At 44.2% G+C, this 27,451-nt stretch overlaps 1 protein-coding gene across 5 annotated transcripts in view; it reads left to right on the forward strand.

Moving 5' to 3' along the window:
* KIFC3 (kinesin family member C3) overlaps window positions 1-27,451 on the forward strand; it is a 422,885-nt gene that overhangs the window by 201,607 nt on the left and 193,827 nt on the right. For all 5 annotated transcript variants that reach the window (XM_086945003.1, XM_086944997.1, XM_086944996.1 and 2 more), the window contains exon 2: window positions 14,318-14,453. Coding sequence is in view for 2 of the 5 variants with exons in the window: in XM_086944997.1 (XP_086801123.1) it covers window positions 14,318-14,453 (136 nt within the window). In the remaining 3 variants the exon portion in view is untranslated. The remainder of the gene's footprint in view (window positions 1-14,317; window positions 14,454-27,451) is intronic.

Consider the following 27,451-nt stretch of genomic DNA (forward strand, 5'->3'; position numbering starts at 1 on the left):
GAGATGCAGGCAACAAACCTCTTCCGTGAGGCCAGAAAATGAGGACACAGCTGAATCCTCGTCAAGGGTACTAAGTGCTATATCATGCAGTTACGATATAGCAGGATAATACTGGAACCCTCGACCGCATGGGTCAGAGGGGGGCCCATCCTGATCTTAAATCTGAATCTGATGGCGACACAGCCCCCTGCTGCAGCGCCCAGTGTCTAACAGCACTGCAGTGCCCAGTGTCTAACAGCACTGCAGTAGCCACCAAGCGCTGTAAATGAACAAACGGAAGAAACGCTCTAGCCTTTAAATCCTGTGCAAAAAAAATAGGCAATCTGTCAGAGGGCGAGAGTGGGGGCTAAAACTTAGCGCCTTGAAGGAGCGCATTAGCGACAATGATGTTTTCAAGACTGAGCCCAAGGCTGTGCTCAAAGATTATTCCTGCCGTGATCACATGGCTTCAGATCTTAGCGCCTGGTTGGTAAACGAGAGGACACAGAACTAATCACTCATTCTGTCCCTGGAGCATGCGCACTGCATACCAACGAGCAGCAGCCGAGGCCCTGGGGAAGGGAGGCATGACAAACCCAATAATGACTGACGGATGTAATTTCCTCAATGCTGTAATACCGAAGCACCACACGGCTAGTGACTGGAGAAACGAAGCACTCTGCATGTAATGTGGCACGAACTTAGGGGGTCACTGCACTCAGAAGCACTGGTGCTGTCTATTATTTTAATGTATCCATTCTTCGGTGATTGGGATTTTAATCACCGTTCCTAGAATATTGATTTCTTGAACCATTGAAGCAATTCCAAGTCCGCTAGTAAATATTCAACAATGAACAAGAAATCCTTCGACGTGGTGCTGGATGAAGTGCGAAAGGTAAAACCAAAAGGTTTGTGTTAAAATCTTGCACAGAGCTAAAACTGGAGGTGTATTCATTTTTTTCCCTTCTTTAAATACTTTACTTTGTTTCACATGTCATGTGAATAATGCAATTCTGTTCGCAAATGAGCAATGCCTTTTTAGGTCTCGCCTAGACGAAGCAAAAGCGAAGCTTTTGCGTCTAGGGCGAGACAACTTATGCAATCACTTATGGGGGAATGTGGACAGCAGACTATCACGAGCTTCTCCTGCCGGAGATTGTAGCTCGTGAGCGCGCACGTCGCCATGCCTCATGCAAAGAAAGGCTCCCGCACGCATGCGCACATACACACACACACGCACCCCCCCTTAAAGAAAGGCTCATGCACGCATGCGCACATACACACACTGCATACACACACACCCCCCCCCTTAAACAGACACACGCGCAGACAGACGCACGCACACACAGACACACTACAACAGACACACGCGCGTACACCCCACCCCCACTCACCCCTCCTCTCTCTCAACACACTCATCTGTTCTGGCGGTGCTCGGCGGCGGTTCTGCCTCTCGGGCGGCGGTAGCGCTTTGCGGGGCTCTCTCACCACATGAGAGCCCCGCCTTCCCCATGCGCCCGGCCGCTCTTCACCCTGGTCCCCCATCTCGGGACCGGGACTCGATCAGGAGCTCTCGGGGCTCCTCGGACAGTGGCTTCCCTCTCGCGCCGCGATGGGGGCGGGACTTCCAGTTGGGCCCGGCGGGAACTTGTTGATCCTAGTTTCCTTATTGGAGAAAGGCCCAAGCAGGTCTCAGGTGTACAACAGTTGTGTAGAGGGCCCCTTTTCACTCACTGCGTGTATTTGGTATGTTTCTTGCTGAATACGTTTCAGGCCTCAAAGCCATCAACTTTAAACGTGAAAACGAGCGCTCGGGTAAAATGGCTGATATGTGGGTCAGGTCAGAGTCCAGCATCCGCCCAGCCGCGGCTGTCACGCGCTCCTTTTGCGTTAGAGGGGCCACGCAGTGAAAGGGAGAGAGAGGTGACTAGATCTGTTTGCTATCGGCTGCGGCAGCTGTGCTTGACTACAAGGAAGGAGTGTGGCTGTGGCCTATCGGCTGGCCGCAGTGTGCGGAGGGAGGGCCGCAAGGCCTGTTTGTTCTCGTCTGCCCAGCAACAACTTTAACCTCTTGAACGTTTTTCTGCCGGCAATTTTTGTTCCTCAAGTGTCGATTACGTGCAGTCAGAATCCGCCCTTGGGCTACACAAACCTTCCTTTAGAAAAGAACCCGACTGCACTGGTAAACGGATGTTTCCCCATTGTCTATTAGAAGGGCCTTCTAAGGAACCTATGTGCCCCGAATGTGCATGCCTAACTCAGCATGTTCTGTTTCCTCATCGGAGATTTGGTTCATCCTTTAAAGACCGGGTGTAGACTTGAATGAATTCCAAGTTTCGCAGTTAATGTTTTGTTCACTTCTTGTTTGTGAATAATCTGTGCAGTAACTTCAGGCTATATCACTCTCACAAAGACTTTTTTTTCCGACGCCTGGGCTAAACGTTATATATTAAGCAGTGGGGTTCTAGGGACAGACGAGATAAACAAGTGTTTATAATCTAGCATAACATCTTTTTTCCCTTCCTCCCATTTCTCCCTCTACTCCTCCTCCTTTCCCTGCCTTATATCCCTTAGCGCTCCCTAGTTCTGGTACTCGCTTTCTCCTCACAGCGCGCCGCTACCACAATACAGCGCGCCACTACTGGGCTGAACTAGAAGTCCTTTTCAAATATTCATGAGAGGTTATTTAAATACTCCTCCCACCACACCCTGACCCCGCCTTCCATCCGCCCTCTACTCCGTCCATCCTTTCCCATCTCTCCCCCCTCCCCGCCCCCTTGTGACTGATTTTGTAACGCAATATAAAGCACGGGGCTTTATTTTCCATGAGTAAACCGAGACGTGCTGCCTCCTGTGTATTTCTTTAACATAATGGTCTCGACCCTCCGCTCTTTCCTTGCTACCTGGACACCCCCCTCTCTTCATTCACCCCTTGCAGCCTTCCGAACCCTCCTGCCCAATAAACTCCTCCCCGTCCCGCCTGGTCCTCTGTCTATCCAGTTATCCCTGCTCAACCTTGGCCATTCCGCAAAATATTTCACTGTCTCCCCCGGCTTCCCTCTCCGTGCCTGTTTCTCCCCTCTCTCGGCCTGCTGCCACTCCGCCTGCTTCTCCCCCTACCTGCTTCCCCTCCCTCTGTCTGCTTCTCCCTCTCTCTGCTTGCTTCCTCCTCTGCATGCTTCTCCCCTATCCCTGTCTGCGTCTCCCCTCTCATTGCTTGCTTCCCCCTTCCTGCTTCTCCCCCTCTCTCTGCTTGCTTCTCCCCTCCCTCTGCCTGCTTCTCCCCAATCTCTGCCTGCTTCTCCCCTCTCTTTGCATGCTTCCCCTACCTGCTTCTCCTCCTCTGCCAGCTTCTCCCCTCTCTCTGCTTGCCTCCTCCTCCTGCCTGTTTTCCCTCTCTGCTTGCTTCCCCCCTGCCTGCTTTTCCCCTCTCTCGGTTTGCTTCCCTGCTCTGCCTGTTTCACCCCTCTCTCTGCCTGCTACCCCTCCTCCTGCTTCTCCCTTCTGCCTCCCCTGCCCTTTTCTCCCCTCTCATTGCTTGTGACCCCCTCTGCCTGATTCTCCACTCTCTTTGCTTGTGACCCCCTCTCTCTGCCTGCTACCCAGGGCACAAGTCCTAAAACAAGCATTACAAATGCAATAGGTCTTGCCTTTCATTAAGTTAAAGCCATTTGCTTTGCTATACAATACCATTAGCAAAGCAAATGGCTTTAACTTAATAAAAGGCGAGACCTATTGCATTTTCAATGCTTGTTTGCAATGCAATAGGTCTTACATTTGCGAGTGTAAACTATTAGTATTGCAAATGACAATGCATTTTATTTATATTTTAAAACCCAAAACATGAATAAAAGGCATTGCCGTTTACAGTGCCAATAGCTCAAACTGGTGTGAATGCGAGACCTATTGCATTGCAAATGCTTGTTGTAGATGCTGTGGTTGACATGGGGTGAAAAGAATAGGGCGTTTGTTGGGTACCGGTGGCTGTCTGGTGCTTTGGGTCCTGATGTGGCTTTGAGTCGAAATCGAGAATGCGCTCCCATTCCTGGGGCCAATCTTAAAACTGATCCACATTGATGTCCAGGACTTTTGGTAAGACACAAGTCACACAAGAAATGCAAGAATTCCAAACACTGGTTGCTGACGTTCCGCCATTTGGACCGCTCTGAGTTGGGTGATCCCCCTGATATCTTTTGGCTTTACAGTAGCTCCATGTAGTGGGCTCTAGAAGTAGTTCTGCTCAAATTCCTCACATTAAAAAAAAAACTGCCTCCCTTACCAATATTATACTTACAGATTACTATATGATTATTTCATACTACTGGCTTTTTACATACCAAAATTGATTTTAATATGGCGTCAACTATTCTTATCAAAAATCCCCTTTTATTAAGACCTATTTCTACAGTACAAAATATACTCATAAAGATTTTTTTTAATCATGATTCAGTATAATTTTCAGTGACATATATTCAGCTTACCACTCCCACCTCCTACACATTCATCCCCTCATAAAATGCATGCCAACCACTCACTCATTACACATCTCATACACATTACATCTAAAAGCTTTTTACATACAGGTTATCAACAACAATAATATTGGCCTCCTGCCTCCGCCACAGCAGACTAAATGCAATTTCTGAAGGTGGCCGTGGCCTTCCTTTTTGATACCCCATCGAATCGCACTGGAGTGCTTTTTGCCCCAATGATTTGAGGTGCCAGTCTGTCTATCGGAGGCCCAACAGCAGATCTGTCCCCAATGCAGTCTGTGCCACTTGATATCCACCCGAAGTCGGCGTCAACAAAGATCCCAGTGTCGCCCACTCCCACCTCGACACAACATCCAATGCGATCTGCAGCAAAGAGACGGACACCACTGGCCCGAGCCACAACACTGGCATTGACTTACGACATTGAAACCGGACCTGATAGTTCTGGGTCTGAGAAACTGATTGCACTGTTCAAGGATGTGTTGAGTTTCTGATCCAGATTTAACTTTATGATGATTATGATGGTGATGCAATTTATGAAGAATGTACTATGTTTGAGACCTACAAGATGCCATTAGGTTGGACACCCCCCTAACAGGGCTGAGTCTGGCACACAAGACTGCACAGCTTACACCTCCATGCTTGGATATTGTAAGGCTACAGCTGATGGCTTTTCATTTTTCATCCAAAGTGGTTGGTTTCATCTTGGCAACCAGTCATCCATCTACAAAATTGGTCTATGCAGGACGCTGGGGAAAGATTGTTGCTTGGGTTCTTCCTGACACATCCAACCCCTGAATGCACCATTATTGGACAATCGCATGTTTTGTTTCTTTAGCCAAGCAAGGCCTTGCTGTGGCAACAGATTAAGGTTACCTTTCAGTCTTTTTTGCTGGTTTACCATCTTAGCTATCCCTATTCTAGTCAACATAATCTTTATTCAGTTTATCAAGACAAACCATAAAAGATAAAAACAATTAAACAAAAACCTCATAGATGCGATAAATGTTTCTGTAATTAAACTGCACCAGATAAGAAATTAGCCACTTAAAAAACTAATCTTCACATCGTGTAATAACAGGAGGTGAGATAGAGCAGGACAGACTTGAACAAAATGTGTTTCAACAAACAATGGTACAATGAAAGATTTGGAGAGCTTTTTAAAAAAGGAACTAAACATTATAAAGTGCAAAGTGTCCTAAGGTGAGACGCCATCACATTTACATTGGATAAAGACCTGCTCAAATGATGAATACGATTTAATCTAAAACTAGTCAATAAGAAACAATTGTGGATTGATATTTTGAGAGCTGAATAAGGCTCAATAAAAACCGTAGTTTCCAGGGGATAATAGTTTTTCACAGTCGTTTTATTCAGAGCAATGCTGTCTCTTTAGTTTTTAGAGCCCTAAGGGGCAGCTTGGTCCTGGTAATATCCTGTTGGACAATTTAATCTGGGTTCCTAACAATTTCAGGTCAGTCAGGTTTACTAAAACTCTTTGATGTGGTTAAACCAAGGGATACTGATAACACAATCCAAAGCCAGGCAATCCTTTAAAACAAAATGGTAAACTTTCTCAGGGTGCAACCAGACAGTCCGAGAAGTGGGCGTTATCTGTGAAGTGTCCTCTTAAAAATCCAAGGCCAAGTTCCCCATGCATAAAACGAGGAAGTACTCTAAGGAAGGCATAGACATCTTTTAAAGAAATATTGTTCTAAAAAGCTAGAAGAGCCGAAATACTAGAGCAACCCAAAATGTCACTACAGTAGGCAGCCAAAAAGGACACACTTTGCTCTATAAATATCAAGCAGGATCTTAATAGATTTGTGCCCCAGCCTATTTGCAGAGTCAAAATAGAAGCAATTCGCCTAGTGAGCATAATACTTCCAGCAGAATCCGAAGGAGACCAGGTCAAAGAAGAGTCAAACTGAACACCCAAATAAGGAAAAGTAGAAACACAGCTAATAGTATTTCCTTGTACCCTTAAAGTTCTCGACTTAGTTGACCAAGGGCCTATCAGCATTACACAAGACTTTGAGAAGTTTATTTTTAAGTTAAAGCTATGCATAAAGACGACAAAAGCATTAAGCAGACACCCCAGTGCAGTGCTAGAAATAAGGATGGCATCATCTGCGTGAAGCAATTAGCAATCTGAGGCATTTCCGTTCTGCCCACAGTTAGCCCCTTTTCCATATTATTATTATTATTAATATAAAGGGTGAAAAGAAATGGAGCCAATATACAGCCTTGTCGAACCCCTTGCTTCAGGTTAAATTGATCAGTGCATTTACCCGGAGAGCTAAAACGGACAACGGCAGACGTTTTGAGGTGAAGATTACGCAAAAGAAATACTAGATTCCATTCCACCCCAAGTCGCAACATGATGTCCCACAGCTTCTCTCTAGTAACTCTGTCCCTAAACCGGCCCAAAAACCATGTTAAATATTCAATAGAATACTACTTTTAAAGGCCAAATTCCTTGACTTATGCAAAACAACCCTGCCAAAGATCATGACCATGAGCAGATCAAAGAAATCAGTCTGTAACATTTAGGGTCACCTCGACTCCTTTAAAAAAAAAAAAAAAGAACGGAACTATCAACGAATGAGACCAGGACTGGGGAATTGAATGCTTAGGAATCGCATTGAGATATAACATAATCACAGGACCAAAGTGCTTGGGTAGATATAACAACATCAATGCAGGACTCCGGGCCTGGAACCTTGTTTGAGGGGAGCACGTTGTAGGAAGATGGAATCTGACTACATGGTTGCCCCAACATTCTTTCTGGTGTTCTGATGGTTTTGGACTTAGTTTGGCTGGGATCCAGCTATTCAGGGCCCCAGCCTATCTGCTTCCCTCTCTAAATTGATTGCAAGTACTTTAGGTACACTCCAGTTTGGTTACTGGGGTACCCTTGTAAGTCCCTAGTATATGGTACACCAGGTACTAAGGGCATAGGTGCCCCAGAGGTCTACCAGGGGCTGCAGCATGTATTATGCCACCCCTTGGAAGCCTTCAAAAATGACACCACAGGACTGTAACTGCAGCCTGGGTAAGGTTGTGCATTCCCCCTTACTTAGATAGAGGTTACCTATATCTACCTTTAATCACTGCTCGTAGAAACCTATCAGTCACCCCTATGGCAGGCCTTATCAATCCTGAAGGCAGAGTGCTTGGTTTTGAGTGAGAGGGTGCCCATGCATGAGCAGGACCCCTCTGCAGCCTTCGAAACCTATTCTCTGGGGCTGTTCAGTGACTGCATTATAACTTCGCTGTAAATGGTAACTTTGCAATAGCTGCATGGAAACATGCCATGTTTGGTGCCTAACACTTTGGAATTCTACCCCCGCCCCCGCCAGTCCTGGCGGCGGGGGTAGAATTCCACCTTTCTAGAGGGAGAGACATGTACACACCGGTATACCCGGTACCAGATTAAAAGAGCACTGGCATAACAAAATGGATGCTGCAGCTACAGACACAAGTCTGGCCTCCTGCTGCTGACCGAAACTCCAGCAGGAGAAGCCTGGACGATAGGTTTCCTGTCACAGGGGGTGTAACCACCTCCCAGACGGGCTTAAGTGCATTGAGGCTGGGTGGGTGCACTCAGAGTGCTTTAAAGTTTGCACTGGGGGCACATTTGGTGTCCCTGTGCATAGTCCAGCTCAAACCAGTTGCAGGGGCTAGCAGCCCCTGGTCTGGCGTGAAACTGGACAAAGGAAATAGGAGTAGCCACCCGTCTTCCCAAACCCTCCCATAGGTGGGTCCCCAGAGTGTGTCCAACCCCTTTCTTTGTTATAAGTAAGGAACCCCTGGCAATGGGACTTTAGATTACACCTGGATGAAACTCTGAAACTGAATCTTGGAACTTCAATGCTCTACTCAAGATTAGAGGATGAAAGAATCTCCCTTGGGGTCAAGGAGTGACTCCCCTGCTTCGCAGGTACCAACGAAGCATTTGCGGTCTGCATCTCCAAAGCTCCCGCCGGACTCCGAAGTATTTGCAGCCCAGGGAGAGGATTTCCAGACTTCTCAGAGACCTACCTGAGTCCCCAGTAAAGCTGAGACTAGCAACCCTCGTGAGTGACGTGGAACCGGAAATCCTGGACACCATGCACTTTTGCAGGTGCATTGATTTCTCGACGTCTCCTGAAGTTGTACTTTGGGTTACTTGTAGCCCCAAGCACCTTTAGCACCGAAGATTGTGGGCCTACACTCCACGAGTGTTCAGTGAGCCCGCTTCTTGAATTTCAGTTCAGGCTCCTTTGCGATCCCTGGTCCGTCGACTGGTGAGTCCCTACGAAGGCAACTCTAATTTTCCTTGGGCTTCCCTTGTTGCTCCAGATGTGCCCTGACTCCCCACCGCGTGGTGAGTCCCTCAGACCTTGCTGGTTCACACTGAGGCATTTCTTTACTTTCTGCGTGAGTTGCTGTTGCCAAGGCTTGCTGGGTCCAATCAGGGCACCGACACCGCAGCACTCGACATCCTTCGTGGGACAGCTCAATTCCAGGTCCTGGTCATCGTCGACGCCTCCTGGTCCTCAGGGCTGAAGAGTCGAGCTTCGCCTCCTTCACCTGAAATCACCCGAGATCGGTGGGCATTCGACTATCGTGCCCTTGGTCACTGGCTAGTGACTCATACTCAGTCCCCTCTGCTGATTTACTCTGTGAACGAACTTCTTAGGAAGTCTTCACAAGCTGACACCTATAACTGACTTTACCAGCAAGCCTTGGCAACAGCAACTCGCGCAGTAAGTAAAGAAATGCCTCGGTGTGGACCAGCAAGGTCTGAGGGACTCACCACGCGGTGGGGAGTCAGGGCACATCTGGAGCAACCAGGGAAGCCCAAGGAAAATTAGAGTTGCCTTCGTAGGGACTCACCAGTCGACAGACCATGGATCGCAAAGGAGCCTGAACTGAAATGAGGAGGAGGAGAGAAAGGAGACAGGATGAGTTAGGAGAAGGGGTCAGGAGATCGCTCTGGGAAAAGAGCATCTTAGAACGAGCTCTTTAACTTTGACTACCTAAGAGCTCGTTCTAAGATGCTCTTTTTCCCTAAGCGATCTCCTGACCCCTTCTCCTAACTCATCCTGTCTCCTTCTTTCTCTCCTCCCTCGGGGCACTTTCCCTAATACAAAACGCAAGATGTGAAACACGTCCACAGATCACCTCATGCTAAGGAACACCTTTCCGAGGTAGTTTTCCACTGTCCTCTCCATATGTAGTTCGATGACCTTGGTTCCCAGGCCTCCTCACCGAGAAAGAACACCGGCTCCCAATTATCGACCTTCTGTTTACATTGTTTCACTTCTCCTCCATACCTAAGTCCTAAAACAAAAGGCGTTAGTTCTAACTAACAAAGACAGCTTCTTCACCTGCAACTGAAAACGTGAGAACAGAACATCCTTGCATACACTTGAAATTTGCTGACTACCTCTGAATGCGAGAGCTTACCAGTGAATTTACACTTTCAGGCCTACACAATTGAGCCAACATAAGAATAAACGAACAGGCCTTTCATAAGCAACACTTGAACATTTAGTTTAGGCCTTTATACATCAAATTATACACTCATTTCAATAATACTTTGCACTGCAAACATCTACAATTATTACATGTTAAGCATAGCTCATTTCTTCGTGCAATCTTCATTATGGTGCATATTTAAATCAAAATGCATTACTCTACACAGAAGCTTTTTGTTAGGCAAATGCAGTATACTAAAGTTACAATTTCAAATATAAATGCCATTTCCTTTCTCTTCTGAATAGCATAAAATACTTTTCTATTGCTTCACTTGCACATTTTTGTTATTACAATACAGTTCTACTAATCAAAGTTAATACAACTCAAGAATATATGTTGATGTGGACTATCCATGATTGCAATGCACACCTACAATTTTAGAGCACCATCGCGCTCCATCAAGAGAGTTAATGTTCTCACATAAAGTGGAAAATTAGCTCAAAATCGCCAAAACTGAGGGCTCACTATTCATTACAAAGCTCTATCATGGGGAGACAGTTTTATAATATATTTAAAAGGCAAATGTCAGGAAGGACGATCTCCTATCTGAGGCGCTGGTCCTGGGAATAAGAAACTACATTATCCGTAATACAGTACTTGGAAGATACCTTATTAAAGTACCAGTTAAAAGAGACCGGAAGGGGATTGTAGTTACTTGGTGGGTACCACCCCACCTCAAATTCTAGCAAAAATGGACCACAGATGATGAAATTAAAATTGTATATATTGTACTAGCCGCACCTCTACCAACAAAGGTGGAAACTGCCTCATCAGCTTGAGTCTCAACCAAAACAGGAGAGATAGAAACCAGATTAAGCTCGGGCAATAACAAATTCATACTACGCTTTCCCCTCTTCGAATTACCTTTTTTTTAAAGGGCTGGGTCATATGTTCCTGCCAACACCATTTTTGATGCCACAGTGGCACCTTAATTTGGTACTCACCTGATGTGTACTCCTTTCGAACCCATGTACATTTATTCTCCGCCTAATATCAAGGTGGCATTCCTCGTCAACATAAGATCGGCTAGGCAAGTAAGGAGCCCCAGGCTGTGTAATCACACAATATACATCTGTCTTCCCGTGCACATTAGTCCTATGGACAAAAAAGGCATTCTTGTCCAAGGGGTCCTGCCCTGCCATATAGGGGAATCCATCATTTTTCTGACTTTCTATGCACCACCACATCCATACAAGGAGGAAGAATGGCTTCACTGCTTTGAATCTAAAAGGGTACTTAGCTTCTTTGTAGACTGAACTGGGGGCGACTTACAGGATGACCAACTTTTTTATGGTTTCTTTGGGGATAAGAAAGGCAAAGCTGTGCAAAAACAGACCATTTCGAGATGGATTGTATTCTGCATTATGATATGCTATGAGCTGGCCAAGAACAGGACCCGAAGGCTTGTGCTCTCACTCTACCAAATCGAAGGTGGCTGCCACTATGATGGGAGATATTGCCCCTCTCCTTAAGTACTGGACATTTTGCAGGCTGTGACGTGGGTGTCCCTCTATATGTTCTTGAAACATAACTGCCTGGATAGCCAGGTCCAGCAGGACCGGGACTTCACTCAATCTGTCATGCTTGATTTCAGTGTCCTTCCACAAACTCACCACCAGAGAAGGGGTACTTCTTTGGCATCTATTCACATTGTGAGAAATCTGTGGTGAGACGTCTCTATCAGAAGAACAAGTTATTTCCATTCAGTAACGCCTTTTCTGCTAGAGATTCTATCTAACCAGATTCCTCACTGACCCATCCTTTCCCCCGTCCTGGGGAATGGACTAATAATGTCCATTAATAAGATGCCAGATTTAAACACCTGCATTATCTGATTTTCAGAGCTTCCTGTCCAGCATGGATCAGAAAGAAATTGGCATCCGCACGCAGAGGCGGTTTTTATGAGACCCGATGTCATATTCCGAGTGGACGGATTTTGATGCGGAGGTACGGAATGCCACCTGTTGATAAGCGAGGGAAATGCTGACAAGTTTCAGTATCCAGTCTGGCGAAGGAAAAAAAAGATTCACGAGAGTGAAAAGCCAACCTCCATCCTGAAATCTCTAACTCAAGGAAAAGTATAACTACAAGCCAAACCTTTTCCCCGGCCCGACACCCAGACTTTAGAACTTCTCTCATTATGCCCTCAAAATGAATTCAACCCTTTCATTTAGAGACTTCAAGACTCATCAAAAAGCATTTTCCTGTGTAACCTTCCACCTCTTACCATCAACTGCCCCCTGCTCTCTCTTAATCCATTGTCCTCTTACCCCTTGGCTGACCTCCTGTTGACTTTGTTATTAGCATTTAAAACCTGTTCTCTGTAAGGCACTCCGCTACCCTTGTGGCTAGGTCTGTGCTACATAAATGCCTAATATAAATATGCTGTCTGTGCTTTGCACCAATAAGGGCAGATATGCAGCATCGGAGCTCTTAGTCCCAAAGGACAGTGGTTCAAAGCAAATAAAGAAAACCTAGAAATGCCAATATTCAAAGTCAAAATCATGAAGGTTTATTCAAAAATACTAATCCTTACACAAGTGAAAGAGGTATGTAGTCAGTTTAAATCAACATAAATATCTCATTGATAAAGAAAAAATTCCAAGGATAGAGTTAAATGGCAATCCGGATAGGGACTGCTGGTCTGCCACGCATCCCAAACAAGCCACTTTTTATACTCGCTCATGACAGGGCGTGAAATGAAGTAATAATGAACACCAATAGCTCTTCATAAGCACATGATATATTAACTGCAACACTGCTAGAAACGCCTTCAGAATGCATAACTAATGCTAACTCTTAACGAAAAATCAAGAGACACCACAACTTTGCAGATCTGCTATACAATGAACCCTTCTGAATCTCGGCAGGAATAGGAAAAGTTCTTGATTTGTTGCAAGAGTGAGTGAGTCCAGTTAGAACACAGCTTCCGCCGAACCTACGAAAGAAATTACAGTTCGTTTTAGACCACCACCCCAGAATAGGTCCTATTTCTGCGATTTTCTGTTGATTGGAAAGAACATCACATTGCATTTTAAACGTGAAGAATAAAACAGCATTTTCTTTTCATAATTGCAAAAGTGTATGTCTGTACCACCCAGTCTGAGGCCCAGTTATGTCAACTCATAGCCTAAATAAATAATTATGCTAACTTAAACACACATGAATCATTTTTAGTTCATAAATCTGCACTAAGAAAATAAACCCTTGCCATAGCGTGGGCATCATTAGCATGAAATTGTATCGACATAAATGACCGAATCTATTCATATCTGGCAGAAGCAACTGCAAGTACTCAAAACGACAAATGCATACATGGGCACTGTATTTACAAAACAATAACATTTTTTATGAAAATACGCTTTTGGGGTAACAGTTTATCTTTCCAAAGTGCGTAGAAAAAAGTGTTTATTTTCAGAACTCATTAATATTTGGGTACTCTTCCAATTTAATTTTCAAACAAATTTCAGTGCTAATCGGTACAGCTGTATGAGAACCCTGTGTAAGAGTGGTGTAATTTTTTTACTATCTGAACCTGTAAGATCTTCTTAAGTGAGCAACTTCATTGCTGTATGTCGACCTAGCACTAATACGTACTTCCAAACTTGAGGAACTCGCCTTTTTTTCATGATTCTCCCAGACCATTCTTAAGAGATCTTCAATAGTCACAGATGACTCAAAAGCTCCTTGTAGTGGGCAGGATGGTAAAATGAAAGAAATGCAAATGTAGACGTGTTGACAGGTGCAATGTATTTGCTGTATGCATTTTTTAAACTGCTAATGGTTTTTTAGACCATTTTGGGGGAAATTATGGGGAACTGCACTATTTTACCACCATTTCCCAAACATGGTCCCAGAATTTAAGTTTTGTAAAGATTTCTTGAGGCAAGTGAAGCCGAAACACTCCTGGGGAAGGAGAGACTTGTTTAGCCCATCGTGAAAGTACTGTCTTTTTTCACATGCGCCCATCTAAATCGTTAACTTTATAACAAATTTGTGGGAAAATTCTGATAGGCAGAGTTTACCCTCAATTTTCCTCTTAAAATGTTTTCACTGGGAGTACCATCAACTTTCTAGAACCTCAATGGCGAATTTCTGTGGTTTCTATGCCCTCCACTTTTAAAGATCACTCACCCCGTGTTTCCTCTTGATTGTGCTTTACATTTGCCTTAAAAGTTGATTTCTCAAAGACCGCAAAACATTGTTGTTTTGCATTAAACCGTTGATGCTGGGTGCCATTCAGTGACCTGTTTACAATTCTCTACCGTTGGCTGGTCCTAAAAATAAACTACTCTTACTATTTTGTCTCCCAATTACAGGCTGCCCCACGGTGCCAACCTCTTTCGCCGCCATCCAATGGTACTCTCACTACCCGTAAGACATGGAAGATAGAACCTTCTTCATTCCTTCTACAGAACCTATTGCGGAGCAAGGATCCACATGCCTCTGCAATTTGTGAGTATTACTTCATGTACTGCTAACACATCCCTGCCTTCTAAGCAAAGAGTAGTTCTACTACGCATGCATTGCCTTCCTTTTAGATTTATCCCTTTAAAACGCCAGACCAGCCCTGCTCATATATCAGCCCCACTTCTAAGCCATCTCGGAGACTACCACAGAGCGCAAGGCTGATTTATGGCCCGGGGAATATAAGGTTGGCCAGCACGGCCGGACTGGGAACCCAAAGCGTCCCTAGCAGTTTTTTTGGACCATACCATCCCCCCTTCACCGGGAGGGGATGATGAGCAAGTTTGAAGCACTGCTGCTTTTGTTACTGGAGACGGATAATGCAGTACCGCTGCAAAACCGGCCTCCGATAACAAAATCGGTCCCCACCCATCCAGCATCCCAGGCAACACGCCTGATGCCTACAACACCAGTCTGGCCCTGTTGGCCAGGGCCTGCCATCTGTATGTCCTTTAAAAACAGAAGATGATTCTCGAATATCTATCTATCTTTCGTTTTCCATATTCAAAACTGCCACCCATGTGAAGACCTTTCAGGAAACTTTCTGCTTTCACATATATATATATATTTTCACTGAAAAAATTAAAGGTTACAGGGACGTCCTAGTTGGGCTCAGATTTCACCCGTACAAAGCCTGGTTAATTCAGCAGGTCTAGTTACCTGAGCTAACTATACCTCACGCCCCCGCAATGCACTGCTTATGACCTCACATATTACATTACTCATGACCGGGTCAGTGACATAACTGATGACATCACTCATGACATCTGAAATTACATCACTCATGACATCATCCAGTGATTGAGTGTTTTCTAAAAGTAACTGAGTGTTAAACATGTATACTAAGGTAAGTGGCTGTGGGAGTGACTGTATGGGCGGGTGAGTGGGTGTGTCAGTGGCTGAAAATGGTGAATGAGAGGGTGGAGGGGTAGCTGAATGGGTGACTGAGCAGGTACACACGTGTCTGTATAGGTCAGTAACATGGTATATGAGTGACTGTATGGGTGCATCCATGGGAGTGTAAGTGGCTGTATGGGTGGGAGAAAGGGTGTGTGATAATGTATTGGTGAATGAGTGTGAGAGGTTGTATGGGAGAGTATGTGCTTGTCTCAGTGACTATGGGTGAGTGAGTAGGTATGCGAGTATCTGTATGCGTGACTGATTCAGTATGAGAATGTCTGTATGAGTGGATGTGAGAGTAGCTGTACTGGTCACTGGGTAGCTACAGGAGTGGCTGTATATGTGAGTTAGTCGTTGTATTAGTGGCTGTATGGGTGAGTTGATGTGTTACTGGCTCAATGGATCAGTGAGTAGGTCTCACTGTTTGTATGGGCCCGCAAATGGAATGTCTGGTTGTGTGGGAGTGGGTGTATGAGATGTATGGGAGGGTAACTGGGTGTTTAACTGGTTCTGTTGGTGATGTCAACAGTGAGCTCACGGACAAAATGTCATGAGCGATGTCATTTGTGAGGTCATAAAAGTGCATTGCGGGGGCGTACGTTTTAGTTAGTTCAGCTAACTGAAACTGCCAAATTTCCCTGGTTTTGTACTGGTGAATTGTGAGCTTAACTAGGACGTCCCTGTAACCTTTGGGTTTTTTTCAGTGAATTTCTAAGGTTTTTTAAATTCTATTTCCCAACTTAAATGTCCCTGTAACCTTTGTTTTTTTTCCAGTGAATTTCTAAGGTTTTTAAAATTCTATTTGCGAACTAGTGGAGAAAGGAGGCGGGCCTCCCACGAACTCTCAGCAATCCCACCGGGCGGGACTTACTGGATAACAGGAGGGGTTCATGGTCCCTAAAGACCCTCATTATCCAAATGGACTTCATCCCCCAAACTGTAGTGTGCCAGGAGGCGCATTTGCAGAGTGGTGGAGAAAGGGGGCACGCCTCCAATGACCTCTGGGCAATCCCGCTGTGTGGTACTTACTAGAGGTTACAGGATGGGTATTTGCCCCTCAGAGACCCTCAGGAGTCATGGGGACTTAATCCCGCAACCAGTAGTGTGCCAGGAGGTGAGTTTGCAGAGTGGTTGTGAAAGGGGGGCCTCCGGTGACTTTCCCGGGCTGACATTTTTAAATTGTTGTAGAGGGGGGGGGGCTCCCCATGCCGATTTCGGCCCTGGGTCCCAGCCTTTCCATTTACTTATTTTTACTGTAATAGAGGGGGCCTCAGAGGCCCCCCTTCGAAGCCCGGCCTCCATACTGGGCATCCTGCTCCCACCCAGGGCACCCAGTGACTTTCGTTTAGGACTGCAGGAGTCCCCCGGAGTGCCCAAAAAAGTCCCTGCAGGCTCCCCGCCTCCTGCATTGCTTCCAGATATATGAAGCTGATGTAAAGGTAGCTCCCTGTGTCTGAAAGCAATTCTGCTCTGCTTCCAGCAAGCAACAGAATTTTCAGTGCACTCGCTTGCTGGAAGTAGAGTATTAGCTGTTGCCTGGCAGAAACGTTAAACCTCTTTCCAAGCCACAGTAAACAGCTATGTCCCGTGGCGGTCACCCCAGGACATAGCAGGCGTCTGCCTTGGGGGTAGGTGGCGGACCCTAGGGCCTTGCATGTCTGCAGTGAGGTGGCTGTCCCTGGGGCTGTAAGCGGGAGGATTGTGCACACCCCCCTTTAAATTTTACAAAGCCCCCGGAAGCATTTAAGGCCCCCTACTCATTCAATGTTAAGAAGGCTGCAGGAGGTGGCGGTCCCTGGGGCTACCCGGCCCCCCAGGATTATTACCATTGTTTGCCCCCGGAGGTGGTGGTCTCTGGGGCTGCGGGAGGACATGCGGCCCCCCTGCATTATTTTACTTTCGTTTTACCAGAGAGGTGGCAGTCCCTAGGGCACACGGGGTCCGTGTGGCAACGCCCATATATTTAAAAGCTGATGCCCATGGTATTTGGCAGACCCTTTTTTTAAAAAAAACTAATTTGCTGCAAATCAGCAGATTCTCCTGCAGATTCACGGCAAAATTGAGCCCCAAATTATTTTGGGGACCGTTACACCAGGTGTCAGGGTATTCCTACCCTTCCTGCACTGTTTTAGTTTTTTTGAGGGACTCCGCTCAAGCCAAGTCCCAAGATGGCTTCCAACACTTCCTGGTTGAAGAGTTGGCAGCCAATGGGGGTTCTTTATTTCCCTGCAAGAGCAAGTCATTTTTTTCGCGAAATCGTTGCATTCACAGATATCACTAACTTAAAAAAAAATAGTTTCTCAACAATTGCTGAACATATTTACACCAAATAAAGTGTGATCTGCGTAACAAAATTAAAATTTCTTCCAGATTTTGGTGTAATACCATCCAGTGCTTTGGGCTGAAGGCGTGTTGACAGGTCCTTTGGGAATTAACATTGTAAACGCACCCTTTTAGAACCCCATTTTCCTCAGCCTCCGGTTAACGAATCGCCCTGAAACTTTCTGTGTGCAACAAGATTAACTGGGGCTCTTGGTTTGAAAAATGTTGTGAAGATTCGTCAAACTGCTCCAAAGATCTAGGCAAGTCAAAAAACGCTTTTCCAAAGAAAAATGGTCCTAACTATAACTATTGTATTTCACAGGGTGCTCAAGAAATCGAAAACCTGACAAAAGATACGCCCCAAAGTATTATCGGTCCCAAGCTAGCGGAAATAAAAATATTATCGTGGAATATAGAGGTTCTAGGTAGGAATTTTAGTGATCCTGGATGGAATATTTATATTGATTCAAGCGATATTTGCGTTCTCCAGGAAACCTGGGCTGTGCAAACCCCTCATAGAGTAGGGTATAAAACCTTTCATATCGCTGCCATCCCTTCTGCGAGAGGAGGCCTTCTGGGGGCCTTGTAATCTGGGTGAAGGTGACAATTGATATTACTACTAGACAATTAAGTACTGACTCTCTAGACATTCTTGGTATTAAAATAGTCACAAAAGACAAAAGGGCCCTTTACTTATATAATGTCTATAATAGGCCGTGTCCAGCACATAGGGAGTCACGAGTAATAGAGAAACTTGATTCACTTTTAAATGTACTGGATGTGGGATCAAGTATAGTATTAGGCGGTGATCTCAACTGAAATTACGAACCAATTGCTGGGCTCAATAACATTTTTGATGATGAAGATGGTGCTAATAAGATACCCATAATAAACAGCGCTGGGAATGTTCCATGCACTTCTCTAGCGCTCCAAATTCCGAAGCTAATTTTCAGCCATGGCCTAAGGGCATGTAATGGACGACTATTATCGGACAGCCCTAAGGCTCCAACCTTCTTTAGAAGCACGTTCTAGAGTAAAATTGATTATATAATTTTATCTCTGGACATTTGGGCGTTTGCTGTAGATATGGAAGTCATACCGAGAACTGAGAGTGATCACCGTCCGCTTGAGCTTAGTCTCCAAAGTAGGTTAATGCACAGCGTCTTGGATAATAGAAGTATGACACACACTAGCCCAGATGATATTTCAATCAGTAACAATCAACGCTCAGTTAAATGGGCGTATATCCTGGAGCACCATGAAGCACTGATTAATGTCTATAGTACACTTGCTAGAATTTTTGAGCCGTACGTGGCTGGCAGAGATGGCAATAAAACCTTTTTGGATCTGCATACAGGGTTCTTTAGAGAACTCATCCCGTTGGTAACAAAAAACCAGCGGTGAATGGTAGAGCTAGTAGATTGCAGCAGACAGGGAAAGCTCGGTACAGTAAAGAATGTTGCATTGCAAAAGCCGACTTAGTGCAGGACGGTAAAAAATAACAACATGGAGGTCGTAAAAGAGGCCAGGCTTAAATATAGGAAGATACAGGAAAAGGCAAAAGCAGCCTGGGATGAAGAGATTTGGTCCAATATGTTAACTGCGGCTAAAAGCAGGGACCATATGCTGTTTTGGAAAATAGTTGCAAAAGGAAATAAAAAAGAAAGAGGATCTAGGGAAGTCTTCCTTGATAAGACTACCTGGATTGATCACTTCACCAAGTTATACGAAGCACCGGAGGAGGACCCGGCCCCACTGGAGGCGGATCTACTGCTGAATTCAAGCAGGGACGAACTAGTTTTCCACTTACAGGAAACTGAATTAGCCATTAATCTAGTAAAAAATGGGAAGGCTCCCGGATTAGATAAAATCCCGGGTGACCTTTATAATCATGATATTAGTGTCTGGGCTCCCTCCATAAACTGTCTATGCAGCGTTTTAGCTGCCGATGAAGACCTTTACGGAGACATAGAGGGGGCGGAAGTCGTTACAATTTTTAAAAAGAGCGATAGAAATGACCCTGCTGATAGAAATGACCCTGCCAACTATCACCCAATCAGTCTAATAGACATCTTACAGAAGATTTATGATAGGCATATTTTAAACAGAATAAATATTTGAATGGAGGAAAAAGCTGTCCTTACAAAATTTCAAGCAGGGTTTAGAGCCAAAATTAGTACTATAGACCAAGTCTTACGGTTCTGTTGCTTATGCTGGAAGTATGTCACATTACGAAAAGGCCTTTTATATGTAGCTTTTGTCGATTTACGAGCTGCCTTTGACTTAATTCCCCGAAAAACTTTGTGGGAAACGCTTAGACACCAAGGGCTTCCAGCCAACTTACTAATGCAAAATATAAGGCTACATGAAACCAATTATGCCAAAGTCAGGTGGGGCCCTGGTGGGGAGTTAACTGATTCAATACCGATAAAGAGAGGGGTCCGACAAGGATGTGTGTTGGCCCCCACATGGTTTTAATTGTTCGTCAACGATATGCCAATTTACTTGGAGGATTGTATAAACGATTCTCCAAAATTGGGGGGCGAAAGGGTCCCAGCCTTTCTCTTTGCTGACAACACTATACTTATCTCCCAAACACCAAGGGGCCTGCAAAAACTACTAGACAAATTCCAGACATATTGCATCAAAAAGGGCCTTGAAATTAATACTAAGAAAACAAAATATATGGCGATCAACCCTCATAAAAAGTTCAAGGAAGCAATGTTTTTAAATGGCCATAAACTAGAACATGTCAAGAATTTTTGCTATCTGGGTGTGGCCTTGGACTCTAATCTGTCATGGAAAACCCAGATAGAAAGAAGTAAAACAATACTTACACAAAACACATTGCCTATCCTGAAAAGGCATGGTAGAAGTCTTTGTAAAGCAATTTCGTCAGCATTAGATGTTTTCAAATTTAAAGCCCAATCTGCGGCTCTGTATGGGGCAGAATTGTGGGGACCCATGTGTGATAAAGTATTTGGTATTGGTGAAAATACGTTTTTTTAGAGCACTTCTAAGACTACCGGTTAGTACACCCCTAATACCACTTGGATTAGACTTAAATCTAAAACGTACTGACCAGCATGCAATCTTGTGACCTTTGATGCTCTGGGTAAGACTGTGGTCGACCCCAGAGCTTCTCATTTAAAAACAGTCTCATGGAAGTATTGGAATTGGATAGTTGCAACAATATTTTATGGTTTAGGCATGTTAGATCCTGGTTCACCAGGATTGGTTTAGCGCATTTTTGGGATGAACCGCACAGTTTATCCCAAGTCTCAAAGAAAATATTGAAATTATCATACTGGGCTTATCAAGATTGGAATGTGTCGAATGGAAAAACGTATGGATCAATAACGACTAACTTCCTCTCATTTAAAGATACTGCACAATATGAATCTTTCCTTGATGAGGTTCGTCCACCACTTGCTAAGACACTGTATATGAAATATAGATACGGCATCTTAAAGATAAATGCCAGTGTAGCAAAGTGGTCCATTAACAGCAATGTTACATGTAGTCTATGTTCTAGTAGAGCGAAAGAAGATGATTGTCATGTCTTGTTTTTTTGTTCGGCCTATGTGGTACCAAGAAGGAAATGGATTAGACCACTTTGTTTAAATATAGTCGTAAGATCATACAAAGAGGCAGGAAGGATCTTAAAAAATTATACTAGCCAGATTGCCTTTGGAATTAGTAGATTCTTGTTAGCTACAAACTATATAAGAGCTAAATAGGGCCTGAAATTTTAATAGAAATATTTCCGACCTAAAACCCATGATTTACCCAATCCAGAATTGTTTTAAAGAATCCTATTTTAAATTGCATATGCCTCATAAATTCTTTTTAATTATTTATTAAGGCTTTTAACGTAATGGCAAATGTCCCTATAAGTGTCTCCATTTCTTTGCCTGAATTGCTTCTTATTGCACTTGACATGCTCTTTTTTTTTTCTTTAACTATGTCGTTGATGTTTTAATATATATGTATGTGGTTGTCGATGCATCTTTTATGGTACCATGTACCGAAATAAAGAATATGAACATTATTACTATTGTATTATATATATATATATATATATATATATATATATATATATATATATATCTTCCACACTGGTTCCGTTCGCCGTTACTGCAGCGCTCAAATCGGGTGCTGCAGCTGCTACCAATTTCCACACAATTCCTCCAGTTGGAGAAACAAACGGGTCACACTCCACAGGTCGTTTTGCAATTTTTCTTTTATTTTCTTACATTCTCTTGATTGTGGCAAAGGACAGATGTTAAAGATCTATGCGTTTCGGTATATCCAGATACCTTGCTCACGATCAACTGACTGCTTGGCTCCCCCTACTTTATGTAGTTAATTACACATATCCTCACTTCCTGTTTGGGGAACACCAGCGCTCAATGATTTCTGGGAGATGTAGTTTTATATATTATATATGCAGTTACAATAAAATTATATTGCTCATTATTATGCTTTTTCCTGCTTCTTTCATATGCGTTTTAAGTCAAGACAATATTAATATATGTATATAGCCATCTGACCAACAATGATTCCCTCTAGTGGGATTGCGCTGACTTCTCACACTTCTCACACATTGTTTCAACATTGGTCATAGTGATTATCTCTTTTCATACCCTCTAGTGGGTTGAACCATATTGTTATGCATGTGCCACCATTTGACCAACAAAAATTCCCTCCAGTGGGATTACGCTGATTTCTCACACATTTTTTCAACAATGGTCATGTCGACTTTGGCGTCGGTGGACGAATCTTTGCAAATATCTCCAAGAACATGGCCTGCTCTGCTCCGACCCTTCCCTGAAAGTTTGGGGGTGATTCGTCAAGTGGGGGCCGAGAAAAAAGGGAGGTCTCAAAATGGGTTTTCCCCCATGCAATTTTCCATAGGGACCTTTTGCCAGGGCTACTGCCTGAACGGCTGAAAGGAATTACACCAAATTTGGCTGAGGTAGAGTTTGGTTCGCAGATTGTGCTTTTTGTTAAATGGTGTAAATCCGTTCAGTAGTACCTGAGAAAATCAAAATCATAGTGCTATCTAGAGACGAAGTACTGCACGCGTACGGAAATCCGCACGAGCTTCGGATTGGATGTCAACTGTCTGTTAACACTCCAAACCAGGAACTGTTCGCAGCCATCTTGTGCCTCTGTAGAACCGAGTCACAAGAAAACAGTAAAACAAAGTTGAAAAATAAGGAAAAGGGGCAGTGTAGAAACATCCTGACCTTCTAGGCCTGCTCAGGGGGTCCCACATGGATCTTTAGGCTCCAATTATTATTTTTTGAAATAAGAAATCGCGGGGTACGCGTATAGTACGCGTGCGCGGTGGAAAAGGACAAAAAAACTAGAAGTCCATTTTATTCTTAATTATCCCCGGGGGGGGGGACGAAATCCCTGGGGCAACTTTTTACCATAATAGGGGGCTTGTAAGGCCCCTCCCAGTCTCGTGGACCGCCACCCCCTCGGAGGGTTTAAAAAAAAGTATGTTTTCAGCACCCCCTCCCCCCGTACACGCCTTGGGGACCGCCACCTTCCTGGGGAAGTAATTTGTCAAATTAACTTTCTTCCCCGGGGACCCCTGCCGCCCCTCCCCCCCCCCCCGGGCTTTTTAAAAAAAAAAAATGTTGGGAGGGGGTCGCGCGGCCCCCCTCCTGGAGCTCTTGATGGCCCTAGGGACCACCGCCTCCTGCAGTGTCTCGGGGTGCCTACCCCCGGGACACTGCTGTTTGCTATGGTAGGGCGGGAACGTCACAGTTCCCTCTTTATCACAGCAAACCGCTTTCCTATTTGAAAGAGACAGCAAGTTACTCTGCTCTCTCTTTCAAGTAGGCTGCTCTCTCTGACAAAGCAATGCCGGCTCTCGAAGGACGCGGGGAGCTGTCTGGGATCGTGGGGGCATTGGGGCTAAAAAAAAAAAACGTTCTTTTCGAGAACTAACTTTACTGGTGAAAAAAAGATCTATATTTCTATGATAGTATGTGAAAGTTTCCGTTTTTTTTTTGTGTACCAGTTCTACTTTCTATGCATGAGCAGCCTCGTTTCCAAGCCCATGTTTCTTTCTTTTTCTTCAAGTTCGCCAAGCAAAGCTGTCCTCATTTCAGGTATTAAATTTGTCGCTTTCTTTTCCCGGGCCATGTGTCATTCGCTGCTATACTTTTGTAATATATTAATAATTATTTTTAATCTATATTTATTTGAAACATATTGCTGATGCGCCAAACGTTGATAACATACTCCGTGCACCGCCATTTTAGTAGTTTTCCTCCATTATTTTTATTATACATGTTACTTTCATTTTACCCTCCGCCTATCTTCTCTGTGATCGATGAGATTTCCTTCCACAGGCACCACGGTGTTTGTCCTTGGCCTCCGATGTTATCAGACTTGGTCACACGCATACCTAAAAACTAATTTGAAGCACGTAAGCCACAGCAATTACAACGCGTGTCCGTCACCAGAAAGCCATTATCATGCTTATGCCTTTATCATGGGTGGTAAATGTATACTAGTTGTAAAAGCATGCTTGGTAAAGCCATATGCGTGCTAATGGCTTCGTGGTGACGATCACGCGTGCTTATGACCGCGTTGTAATGGCTGTTTCCTCCCAATGGACACTGCAGCAAACGGGTCCGGGCGTCGTGGACTCCCGAGCACTAGGCGGATGGCCATGCAGCCCCTCTCATACAATATAGAAATCTTTGGGGGTTGAATATTTCCGTGTTTTGAAGGGTGTTTTTGAGGCCCACACACTTAATTTTGTAGGGGGGTAGGTTTGCACAGGAAAATGTCGCAAGAGGTTTGTAAATGTGGTACACATTTTGTTTTAGTTTGATTTCTTTTCTATGTTGTAGTCCATCCAGAGAAAATATAACTTATTGTACAGTTAGTACTTGTCAACCCTACTCTTGAACATCTTACTATAGTACTTCAAATTATAAATTTTATTTTTATTGTGGACAGTCACCCCCCCTCCCTCACAAAAAAAGTATGTAGTTTTTTTTATTAACTTTTCTTAAAACAACAATAACTGTAAACGTAACTTCATGATAACAATATAATAAACAAGTATACAAATAACTTTAATAAACATTATAAACAAATTGTGATGTGGACTCCAAAAGACGTTCAATAGGTAATCTGCAAAACAAAAAAGAAAATTAGAGTTTAAAATTATGAGATGTCAGTAAATGAGGTGAAACATTACAAGTCAAGGTAACACTACGATTTTACGTGTGCCTGGTATATTTCACTTCTGTTATAGTCCCGCGTTCAAGTGGTGTCTATATGGAAGTGCCTACTGCGTTACTGACACAAAAGTGGTACAACAGGATTGTAAATATACCGATTTATTTGTAATGCATTTAATTGGAGGCATTGTATATCTAGGCCGCTGTGCTTACCTTGTATAAACTTTGCGGCCCTCAGAGTTCACAACTTTAATTGAACTCTGTATACGTCAAAGTATATTCAATACGTTGCAGACAATTCCATTGCTGTTGCTCGATATGCCGTGGTTGATCCTGAAGGATGTTCGGTGAAGCAAACAAAAGGATATTTGATTAAATACCGTAAACTGAGTTGCGAAACTCCTGTCAAAAGTGAATTTTAATGTGAGTGCTTAATATTGCGTACCTATACTGTTGCACCCCATTGACTCGCAGAGTCTGGAGTTGAGAGTTTTTAAAAAAAAAGTTAGACGCAGATTTACAAGCTCCTTGCGCCACTTTTCCCATGTTAAAAGTGACACAAAAGTGGCACAATAAGCTTGTAGATCTGTTCCTCAGACTGTTGTAACCTATTTGTTGTCACTGCTCTGTGGTAATTATACATTTCTACACAGACTAGCTGCTGCACACTATCGACTCTCTCCTTTCACAGATAATGTGTTGTTGTTTCGGAAACAAGTTTGTTTGCTCACCTAGTGCCATAGACCTGATTTAAAGAGGGTTGAAACAGGCTTCACTGTAGCCAAAAGAGTTCACCACTTAAACTTGGGTAAGGTTTTATACGGCACAGTGGAGACATCAGCGTCCATAACTGTAAAAAAAATAAAAAATAAAAAAATAAACGATGTGAGTGACAGTGAGAAAGAGAGAGATAAAAGGACATTAAAACGTGGAAGAGACACAGATGATGGGTGGGGGGCTGAAGCCCCGTTAGCATAATGGGTATTGCGCGCCTGCTGCATACTACATATTCTCTCCTTTGACAGATAACTTGTCATTTCGGAAACAAGCTTTACATTCAACCATATACGATCAATTAGAATGGAGGCCTGGGAAGGCCATGTGAGGCAGTAATAAATATTAAAAGTCACAGGAGGATTAGGAGGGATCAAATACGAAGAAGCACAAAAATAAAGTAAAACAGAGCTGGGAGGGGCACGTGACTCAGTAAAAAAATAATACTAATATGAAAGCACAATTTATAACAATACAGGCAAAATCACGTGACACAGTTCAAAAATATGACAAAGAAAATCATGCATGCACAATTTATTTAAACAAGGCCTAGGAGGGCCCCGTGACGCAGTTGGAAATATTCCGATCAGCAATATACGATCAATAAGACTAGAGGCCTGGGAAGGCCACGTGAGGTTTTAATACATATTAAAAGTCACAGAAGGATTAGGAGGGAGCAAATACAATGAAGCACAAAGCATGTGGCGCACAAAAGTAAAATAAAACAGAGCTGAGAGGGCCATGTGACGCAGTAAAACAAATATTATCATGCAGGTACAATTTACTGCGGAGACTGATGTTGTGACGGCTTCTCTTACCTTTGCTTCTGTAGTCTCTTGACTTGTCTTCAAAGGCTGGGGCTTTGGCTGGGCCTGGGCTGGGCTGGGCGCGGGCGCCACTGCGCCTATGGTGGCCTGGCTGGGCGGCATCAGCAGTGACACCACGTCAAGTGTCACGAGTCCTCCTCCGCTTGAGCAAACAGTTCATAGTACAATCGACGACGACAGTCTGTCTGTCACCGCAGCACAGGCAGGCAAAAGAGAGCGTGCTCACGTCAGTGCCCGCATTATATGGGAACCGCGGGGGCTGACCAAACCAAGCCCAGGGCCGTCATTGGTAGCGTTTTTGCGCTCTACAAGAATGACGACCCTGGGGGACATCCCATTGACTAATGTATTGGCTTCCAGGCTTAGTAATAGCAAGAAAGCTAGGTGGTGACATCTGGGGAGTGTGGGCGGGTGTGCACCGCGCATCTGCAAGTGTGAGTGTGTGCACCAACAATTAATAACAGAGAGAGACTTGGTGGGGTTATCATGTGCGCTGAGGCAGGCCCAGAATCTGATCTCCAATGAGTAACCACTTGCAATCATTCTCGTAGCGCGCCCTGTGCTCTGATTTGACACTGAGAGGGTGATCGCACCATACTTTGTACTGCTAATCATACTCAGCGCGTACCCGGCATACACAACGAATACGCTTTGAGGTTACGCGTCGCATCACAGCTTCCGTGTGACGTCATGTACGGCGCCCTGTACGCGAACGGCGCCAATGTTTTTAATTGTTTAAAAACATATATTTATGTACTTAATGTACAGACTAAGGGTAGAAATTATCTGGGATAATTATGAAAATAGTTTTTTTTTTAACTTTTAACAATCGTATATTTCTTTTAAAAGCAATTACACAAATCGCGATGGAACGTCCTGCGTACTCGCATCGTAAGAGTACCGTAAGCCCACCGTAAGCGTACGCAAAGCCATGTGACTTTAAAATAAG

This window comes from Lissotriton vulgaris, chromosome 12 (assembly GCF_964263255.1).
Source record: "Lissotriton vulgaris chromosome 12, aLisVul1.2, whole genome shotgun sequence".
In the NCBI taxonomy this organism is placed as follows: Eukaryota; Metazoa; Chordata; class Amphibia; order Caudata; family Salamandridae; genus Lissotriton; species Lissotriton vulgaris.